The sequence below is a fragment of the Condylura cristata genome, unplaced genomic scaffold (genome assembly GCF_000260355.1).
Source record: "Condylura cristata isolate star-nosed mole 26May11 unplaced genomic scaffold, ConCri1.0 scaffold00037, whole genome shotgun sequence".
Classification (NCBI taxonomy): Eukaryota; Metazoa; Chordata; class Mammalia; order Eulipotyphla; family Talpidae; genus Condylura; species Condylura cristata.
Window position 1 is genome coordinate 3,807,313 of NW_004567138.1, and position 10,461 is coordinate 3,817,773.

General features: G+C 36.3%; 1 protein-coding gene across 1 annotated transcript in view; it reads left to right on the forward strand.

The window, feature by feature from the left end:
- FAM8A1 (family with sequence similarity 8, member A1) overlaps positions 1–8,589 on the forward strand; it is a 10,575-nt gene extending 1,986 nt beyond the window's left edge. Inside the window, exons 2-4 of the mRNA XM_004693304.2 lie at positions 435–558; positions 1,312–1,451; positions 2,859–8,589. Of these exons, the coding sequence (XP_004693361.1) occupies positions 435–558; positions 1,312–1,451; positions 2,859–3,003 (409 nt within the window). The 3' untranslated portion in view covers positions 3,004–8,589. The remainder of the gene's footprint in view (positions 1–434; positions 559–1,311; positions 1,452–2,858) is intronic.
- The last annotated feature ends 1,872 nt before the right edge of the window (positions 8,590–10,461 follow it).

A 10,461-nucleotide genomic window follows, 5' to 3' on the forward strand; every position in this document is an offset into this window, starting at 1 on the left:
TTGCATTCCCACCAGCAATGCAGGAGAGTTCCTTTTTCTCCACATCCTCGCCAACATTTGTTGTTGCTAGTTGTTTGAAGATGTGCCATTCTCACTGGCATGAGGTGGTATCGTTTCTAGGAAATCTTAACCAAGTACCTGGCATGTGTTTTCGCAGTACGTTATGGTTCCCTATGTAGTACTCTTGGCATTTTCCTGATTGAAACCACGTTGTAGTCACTCACCATCCTATCTCCAGGGGCAGTTCAGTGTGTGCTTATAATAGTAATGCTTATTTGTTGAATAAGCCAATGAATATTTTGTGAAACTAAGTTGTTGGAAACAAAAGATAATTTAAAATTTCAATTTTAGTTTATGACAACACTATTGGGAGGAAAATCAATATAACTGCTGATAGCTAAATCTTTTTAACACAAAACTATTATTTTATGTAGGGATATCTCTAAATTTGCTATGCATTATATAATAGAAGAAATAGATGAAGATACATCAATGGAAGACTTGCAGAAAATGATGGTTGTGGCTCTTATATACAGATTACTAGTTTGTTTCTATGAGGTAAGTTATTAACTAAAACAAACATTAACATTTAACAATCTAATTTTAGGTTGAGTCCTAGACAAAAAGTGATGGAAATTTATAATTATTTATGTATTTATAAAATGCCTCTTTGTTTTCCCAAATATTCTTTAATTATCACTTTTCAAGTTAAAACCGATCTCAGAATGGAGACAGTTTATAATTTCCTTGCAATGTATTTCAGCCTTGTGGCCCAAATATATACTTGTAAGTTGGTTATGAAACTTGAAGTGCATTTTCCCATAGGAATATCTTGCTCAAAAATATATATGGGTCATAGAGAAATGTGGTATTGAAGATGTTGGAGACTTTCAGAAATGTGTTTAAAAAAAGGGTAACTTTTGAGTAGCCTGTGAAATTGTTTCAACTTCAAATTTTTGAAACGTGAGTAATTTGGCATGAAATTTTAACTTTAAAATTGTTCTAGTTGAGGGCCCTCCCTGGTGAAGCACTGTGAAGTTGGCCACAGTTGCTTGAGTACAAGTTCTTATCCCCAGCAAGGGGCAGACCTCTCCTGACCCGCCCACTGCTCCCCTCAGCAGTGTACTTTGTCCATCTGCCCGTTCTGCTCCCCGCTCCATTTCTGGTGAATCCTCCCACTGTCCCTGCCCCTCTGGCCTGTACCCCAGTTCTGTATGCACAAATAAATAAATATTTTTAAAAAATATTCTAATAAAAAATTTGCTATAGTTGAGCCAATGAATTATTTTTTAATTATCCTTTTCTTCTTAGATAATTTGCATTTGGGGAGCTGGTGGAGCAACTCCAGGGAAGTTCCTGCTAGGGCTTCGAGTTGTGACATGTGATACATCAGTGCTTATTGCACCAAGTCGGGTTTTAGTGATTCCTTCTTCAAATGTTAGCATTACTACGTAAGTTTTTAACATATTCAACTATCTACATGAAAATAATTTAAAAATCAGTATAATTCATAAATTACTTTTATGATTTTTTTTTCCTCTGTGGTAATACATTTTTTCAGGTTTAAAACAAAACATCAGTATTTTTCAGCTATTATTGTAGACCTCTCTTTGTTATGTTTTTAAGAATCACCTTAAGAAATCTATGAAGTCAACATAAAAAGAGGATGTTTTGAGTGTTGGTATTTATATCCATGTCTAGCTTTATTCTCTAGAACTGTGGACACTGCTGTCAGTTATTGATCTGCCTTGAGCCTTCACTTGGTAATAGCTGTCATTATCCTATCTTGAAAGGGCAGTATGAGGTTTGACAGGAAGGTGCACATTCATTCTGCTCCGGCTTTTAAGAGCTTGTAGTACTGCTAGAAAACATGGCTAGCTGTTAGCTTCCGGCTCTGGCAGAAGGTACAGATACTGATAATGGAAGTTGTAGAGATAAATAGGAAATAATCTGTTGAGCAAAATTACTGCCAGAATGATTCAGAGCTGGATTGTTATATAAAGAGATATGAACAAGAGACTTTAAATAATTAATCTTGATTTTGCTGATATGTTCACACTTTCCTACAATTTTAGATTTATGATATTCTTGCTGCTACTTTTAATCAGATACAAAACAACTAGTATTTTTTGAGCACCTTTTATAAACCAAGCACTGTCAAGAATATTGTTTGTGTACTACTTAGTCCTAACTTTATAAGATAGGCATCATTATCTCCTTTTTGCACATGGAAAATGGCTTTGGAAACAGTCTGAATTCCAAGCTCATGTTTACCCATTGTGCTTTTCTTTAGCCTTTTGGTACAATAGAAGATGGAAATCTAATATAAGTAGGATAATTTTTCATTCTGAGCTATTGCTGAAAGCTTTTTAAAGCTTTCTTTAATCACAGGCTCTTACAAAGAAGAAAACTGATAAAAGAATACCAAATAATTTAAAACGAGTACTTTATAGAGGGTAGAAAATGGGACTGCAGTAAGCACTCAGTTTATAGTCTCTTAAAATATACATTTAAAAGTGACTTTAGGAAAGGTAACTCAAAGGAATAAATTTTCTTCTGGAAAAACACTAGAAAATTCTCTAATCTTTAGCTCACATTCTAAGATAACTACTTCACATTTTAAATGTATTACTGCTTTTCATGTGAAAGTTCTGTCTTATCAACAGAAGGTTGCTGAAGTCTTCAGTAGTAACCCAGGTGGTTTGTTCATAATACTTAACTCAGATTTCAAAGATAATCAGCTACACTGTAAATGTTTTAAGTACTTATTTTGAACTTGACAGAATAATATTAATCGCTTTCTGACTGGTACACAACTTAACCTGATTTTGTTTTTTTGTTTGTTTAATTTTTTTTAGATCCACTATACGAGCTTTGATCAAGAACTTTTCTATTGCTTCTTTTTTCCCCGCTTTCATCACACTGCTGTTTTTTCAGCATAATCGAACAGCATATGACATTGTAGCAGGAACCATTGTGGTAAAAAGGAATGGGGTCAGATGATGCCCAAAAAAGTCCTGAATTCCATACTCTGGAATAATGAGAAGACTAAATTATGTATCAAGGCCATCAGTATCCCCGGGTAACATTAATTGATGATTTAGAAATTAAAGCAGTTGCTACAGTGTGATACAGGTGACTATTTTGAAAGTATTGATTTTACTTGAAATGCCAAAGAACTTTTCCAGAAGAAAAATCTGTTAAATTCAAGTATTAAAAATTTTAGATTGAAAAGAAAGCAAGTAGTTTCATAATCAACATGGACAATGTATACTGTAAGATCTAAGGCATTAGAACTTGCTGAAAGCATATCCAGTTTTGAAATTTCCAAATGAAACTTTAAAATTTTATTTTGGTTTATCCCAAAATGATGGAAAATGTCCAGTTGTGTTTTGTAAACACATTATTCATCTTTTAGTTAATACTCCTTGGGGAAATTGTTGTCTTTGCTTTTTGGGGGAAGGGAGCAGGAATATAGCAGATAACCGTTACCACCTCCCAGCCCCGGCTGCAAGAGAAAGGGGCAGGGGAGGCAGGCCCAGCAGCTCCCTCACCTGAAGTTTTAACATCTGTACTGCAGTTTACTGTGGGAATGATAAACTGTACAAGTATTCTTAATGCTTAAATGTATATTTTGGGCAAGTTTTGCATGACAATGGAAAAAGTATTAAGTCACATTGCTTGTTACTGATTTCCTTAAAGAAAAGGTAAGCTAGTGATTTAGTGGGTGGAAAAAAGTCAATTTTCATTGTAAATTTAACTTAAAATTTATGTGCAAGTGTTTTCAGTGCCCTAAATCAAACTATAAATATGTAATTACTACTTCCATCAAACTGTTGCATATTTACTGTAAAATGATATTCCCAGTATGTGTGCAGCATGAAGAAAGTATTAATGCTTTTCAGTGTTTTGACTATAACCCCTTCTGTGTGCAGAATATTCATATACTACTTCCTTCTTATATTTTATAGAATTCCATGACTTTTGAAACATCAATGAGTCGATCTTACTCTTTCATGACTAGCCCTAGTAACTTATGGCGTGTTGGTGGCTTCCCATTATGGACTATATGGAAGAGTAGCATTTATTCTGAGTTTTTTGGTTCTGTGGGCCAAAAGCTCATTTTGAGCCTGCCAGGGGTGATACCGTGAAGGAAATGTTAGTGGAGTAACATTCGTGCATTGCCATTTTAATTTATTCTTCTGTTGAATCAAAGTTGAAGAGTTTTAAGTATGTGTGTATTTTGTTGGATGGCCCAGGGAGCTGTGTGGAGATACCTGAACAAAAATTCTTTTTTCTTAAGCATTTCCTCTAACTCTGATATTTTCCCAAGAAACACTAATCTGTAGCCCTTATTTCTTGAGTTTAATAGCAAATGCAGACACATTATCACAGAATCAGTTTTTTAAGTGGGGTTTTCTTTGACATTGAGAATTGTGAATATATTCATACTTGATGTTTATAAAAATCTTAACAGTTTCCTTATTAATACCTTTTTATTGTAAAATTTCATAAACCATGTTTTCCAAAATAATTTTATATTAAATCCAACATCACATAAAGTCTGTTAAGTATGTCAAAGTAGTCACTTGTAGCCTCAGGGAAGATATTAAAAGTGTTACAGTCATTCACAGTAGGAAAAGAACTCATTTTTTTATTAGACTATTAATTAAGAAATGTTATATATAGATTTGCCACTTTGTAGTATATACATTAGTATTGGCATATACAGTACTTTTGCCGCTAGTTGGGCATATAAAATGTCCTTTATTTAGTAGCTCCAGAATTAATTTTGATGTATTAATTTCCTCTCAAGTAGATCTATCTTTTTGCTATCATTTATACAGTAAAACAAAAGCTAACAAATAGTCCAGTTTAATTTGTTACTAAATTTATTATACATTTGCAGTATTACACATACAAGCCATTCAAATTAAAATCTCTATAGGTTTTTGTAGTTTCATTTAGTGGATTCAAATTATATACTACCTAAGCCCTCTAAAATAAAGTATTACTTTGTCTTTACCAAAAATCCAAGTCTGTTTCTGTTTATAAACTCAGTACGTAGGGAAGGTTTGAGTCCCAGATTGCTGGAAAAAAATGACAGTGATGGGAAGTAAAAGGGAGCCACATGCTTTGTGTCCTGGGGGAGGAGGGAACAGAGCATTCCCCCTTCAGAACACTTTTCTCTTCAGTGTTATTTCATTTATGGAAGAGCTAATGTTCCACGTCAGAATATAATTTTGATGCTGAGACTCTAGCCTTAAAAAGACAGAAAGAAAGTTGTCTTCATAGTACAAGCATTATTCATCACTTTTACAAGATAAGAAATAAGGAAACAAAAATTAGGAGTCAAGCTGAGCGAGAACACTGTTTCAGTGACCCTGCCAGAGGGCAGGGGTTTAACTTAGGGACCTAGGCAGACCTTGGTTCCGTTATTACTACAGTAGCCTGACCACTGGCTAACACATGTGAAGAAAAGTGTTCTTGCTGGGCGTGGGTACAGAGTGTGAGTGACAGTGAGCCGTGCTTTTGAACGACTATAGAAATAAAGCCAACACTTTTTTGAATAGAAGCCTTTTCTTTAAAATACTTCCCAACTGACATTTACCTAGCACTGGTTTGGAAACTTCCTGCTTAACACCATTTCATTCAAATATTTAAAACTGAAAAACAGGCATTATATTTGAGGGCCACTGTACCTAAATTATAAACATGAGTACTGTATGTGTTTTTTTTTTTCAGATTTCTTACTTTTTATTAGAAATTAAAACAAAACTTTAATGAACACTAAATCTCTCCACCCTCACCCATTTTTCCCAATCCCCACTCCCCATCTCTGATAACCATTGGTTGGTTCTTTTTTGTCTTTAACTTGCTTTTTCTCAGTTTTTTGTTTTTTGGTCTAAGGTTCCACATATGTGAGAGGCCACACATTATTGGTGTTTTGACTTCACTTAGTAAAATGCTATTAGAGCGCATCATGTTGTCGCCTGTCAAGATTTCACTCATTTCATGGCAAAATATATTCCATAATGTGGAAACAATCATCTGCCCCTTAAGACTGCTTTGGTCAGTGACAGACTGCATGCAGCACAGTGGAGCCCTCTGCCACGTGTTAGCCTGGGCATGAGCCGGCCCCGTAGGTGTGTGTGGCTGCATGTGAGGTCGCAGCGATGAGGTCCTCTACTGCCCTTTCCCTCAGAACACAGTCCTGTCACTCGGCAGCTCTTGACTGGGAACCACAATTTCTTTGTTCATCAGTGGACGCTTGTTTCTGTATCTCTGCTATCATGAATAACGTTTCCATCAACATGGGGGACAGGGATGTTTTCAAGTTGTGTTTACATTTTCTTCAGCTAAGTAACTCAAGTGAAATTCCTTAATTGTCTGGCAGTCTTTGTGCTTGTGCACCAATATATAGTCCCATCAAAGGTGCACAAGGTTCCCTTTCTTCCACATCCTTACCAACACTTCCTTCTTGCTTTTTTGTTATCGCCATTCCAGCAGGTGTGAGGGGATCCCCCTGTGGTTTTAATTTACTTGATGACTCATGTACCTGTCAGCCATCTGTATGTCTTTGGGAAAATGTCTTCCAATCAACCCACTCTTTTTTTTTTTTTTACTATTGACTTGTATGACTTTATTTTTAGGATAGTACCCCCATGCAAATATTTCCTCCCGTTCCCATAGGTAGCCTTTCATTTTGTTGCGTGTCCTTTGATTAGTCCTGCTTATTTTCACTTTTGCCTTTAGTGTATGATTAGAAAATTCAAGACCCATGTCAAATAGCTTACCCACTGTATTTTCAAGCCGTTAGCCTGCTTTTAATTTGTAAGACAGTGTTGTAGTTTCAACCTTTTTCGTGGTTATCCAGTTTTCCCAACACCACTTATTGAATGTCTTCAGTATATATTCTGACAGCCATAAGCTGGCGTGTGTGAGGGTTTACTTCTGGACTATGTTCTGTTGGTCTCATTTTTATGCCATCACCACACTGGTTTAGTCACTACATGGAGCTTGACACCTCCAACGTTGTTCAAGTTCGCTTGCTGGGTTTTATAGTTTATACAAATTTCAGGATTTTTTTTTCCTATTTCTATAGAAAAACACCATTGGGCTTTTGGTAGGGATTGCATTGAGCCTGTGGGAAACTTTGTGTAATATGGGCATTGGTAACGGCAGTTTCAGTCCATGAGCAGAGTTATCTTTCCATTTGTTTCTTAACTCACTAATGTCATCAAGTTTTCAATATACAGGTCTTTAACCTCCATGGTTAAATTTACTAGGTATGCAATTTATTTTTTATGCAATTGTAAATGGGAATGTTAATTTATGATAGTTTATTGTATAGAAATGCAGTTTTGTGTCCTGCAGCTTTACTGAGTTCTAGGTTTTTAGTGAGTATTTAGGGTTTTCTGCATGGTACCTGCCATTTACTTCTTCCTTTCTGATGTGGATGCCTGTTTTTTCCCTTGCCTAATTGTTCTAGGCAGGATTTGCACATTAAGTGATGGCAATGGGCATTTTTGTCTGATTTTTTGATTCTTGAGGAAAGGCTTTCAGCTTGTCATAGGTGGCATTTATTGTGCTGAAGTACAAGCCTTATACTTTTTTAAGTGCATCTTTTACCAAATGTTTCTTAATGCATTTATTGATAAAATCATAGGATTTTAATCCACATACAATTTTAATCCATCCTGGTAGTGTGGTAAATCGCATTTACTATCCCTGGAATAAATCCCACTTGATCATGGTGTATGATCTTTTAAATGTATTATTAAATTTGGTTTGCTAACACTTTGTTGAGGATTTTTGCATCCTTGTTCATCAAGGGTATTAGACTGTCATTTCCCTTGTCTCCTCGACTGGTGCTGGTGTCAGGGCGGTGCTGGCCTTCTTAAAGAGTGTGGAAGTGTTCCCTCCTCTTCTGTTTTTAAGTATTTGATTCATTGGTATCCCACTGGTTTCGATTTTTACTTCATCACGAAAACACCTATTATAGATTTTGTTTTTAGGCATTTATATTTTCTAGATTGTTTTCTGTGACACATTAGCATCTCTTAGTTTCAGATTTTTGAGTCATTTTTCTTGGTGAGTCTAAAGATTTTCAGTGCTGTTGAAAACTTTTAACTATTTTATAAGGATATTTACTTCTGTGGCATTTTTGGTTTCACTAATGCATTATTTCCAGCACAAAAAAGATAGGAGCTGAAAAAACTTAGCCCGTTAGTTGGGATTTAAAGGGCTTTTTGAAGGAGGTAGAGGTATTAAATATTTTCATGCTACACAAAGTATTCCCCTTTGCAAAATAAACCTAAGTAGCAGCAGTATTCCTAAAAACTAACGGGTGTCATTTTACTTAACATTCCCCACCCCCCTGCCCAAGGCCAGCATCTTTTTATGTACTTAACCTAGGCAAAGTTCCTTCTTTCAAATGGTGTGTGCTGTGTGCCTGTGTCCTGGAAGTTCATTGTAGTGGAGTTTGGCCCACAAACAGTATTTGATGGCCTGAATAAAAAAATTTCAACATCTTATTTTTAACAATTTGTATGCTACAAATTTGTATTGTCTCAATAAATACTTGGTCACCAATGCTTTTGTTATGCCTGTTTCTTTGACGTTAGCTCTAGGATCTCCTTAAAAGACTGTACTTCCAAACACAGCTTTCTGTCATTCTCTACCTTCAGCACAGCTACAGCAGTTTAATAAGGGTACTTTCAGAAATAGTTATCAAAAAAAAAAATCCATTCAGAGTAATACATTCTTTTAAAACTTTACCCACTGATATGAAAAGTTGACATCTTTAAAGACAACTTAAAATTAGAGCAGGGAAGGCCCTCCCTCCCTGGTGGAGCAGTGGGTTAAAGCAGAGCATTAAGAAGCTAAAGCCACTTCAGCATGAGTTCGATCCCCTTATGGGAGAGCAGACCTCTCCTAACCCGCCCGATGCTCCCCTCAGCAGTGTACTTTGTCAGTCAGCCTGTTCTCAGAGCTCCCCACTCTGTCTCTAGTGAATCCTCTCACCACCCCTGCACCTCTGGCCTGTACCCCAGGTTCTTGCATGCATAAATAAATCAATCTTTAAAAAAAAAAAGGGCAGGGAACCCAGAGAAATTGCATCACTGTGCTCATATGACTCAGGTCAAAGATACTTGACTACCACCAGAGATTTCTGACTGGGCCAGAAGCAATTAAGAAACAATTGAGATGTCATGCAGATCTGGAAAACTAATGATTATGGACTTTTAGCAGAAGAGAATCAACTATGTGTAGCCAAGACTAAAGTTTGTTAGTATCAATAAATTCTTTAACCACTTAACTCATTTTACATTTTTTTCCTCCCAAGAAACCAGTTTTATGCTTCTTTAGGCCTGTTGTAGGTTTTTTCCTGAATGTTTAGGTTGATGACTAAGCTTAATGTTAAGTCAATCCAATCCCGAGTTAACCTTCCCAACCTTTGCAACCAAGGTAGTAAAGGCCCACATTTCACAGAAGCTCAGGCTCACAGGTAGTAAAGAAATGAGTGGGAAAACTCAAACGTAGTTGATTCTTTTACAAACATGTAGAGAAAAAGGACAGGATACAAATCAGATTCCTCAAGGATAACAAAGATAATAAAGGATAAACTTAAAATGTGGCTTAACTTATGGCCGGGTCTGAGTCCTGTAGACAATGTGCTATTACTTATGAGCCCAATCACTAACTACTCATTCTGAAACTGGAACTGGTGGGCTGTTATTTTTATGAAAGTTGCCCCATATTAACAAGGAAATGAATATTTCTGACTTGATTATACAGTTGATGGGTGTAGCTGAACCACTCACTCAATTTTATCCGATTTTTCACTTTCCATTAATCACCTTGATCAAATTTCTGATCTTTAAACTTCAGGGAGGTTGAGGAAATCACATACTAATACAACTGAAGCAAACACAAGTTCTTCCCAGGCTAAACCAGAATGTTTATGGTCTGGCTACAAATTACTGAAAGTAGTTAAAACACAAAATCCAAACTATATGAAAAGTTTAGGCAAAGACTTATAACAAATAACAGTGAGCAACTGGCTTGAAGACATTTTCCTATTGTCTGAATGATACTTAACACCTGAAATCATAAAACTTCTCAAAACAGCCAAGTGGCAGGCCTCGTTCGTCCTCATACACAGCAAGTTTCCAGGTAGACAATTTTCTTCTTAGTGAGATAGTGTTAGTTTAGAACACTGGCTAGGTGGCAGGGATGCAGTTTCTCAGCAACTGTGTCATCACCCCGTATCCACCACCACATGTCCAGTCCAGGTGCTTACTGCAGAATTTTGAGCCCTATCCAGCCCCAATGAATCCGGTCAGGAGGTCCTAAAACACACATCTCACACCACGCCAAGTTACATGAATGTGCAGCCTAAGAGTAAGACTGATCCTCTGGTTCCATTCAGTCAACTGAATTATATAAACATACTTG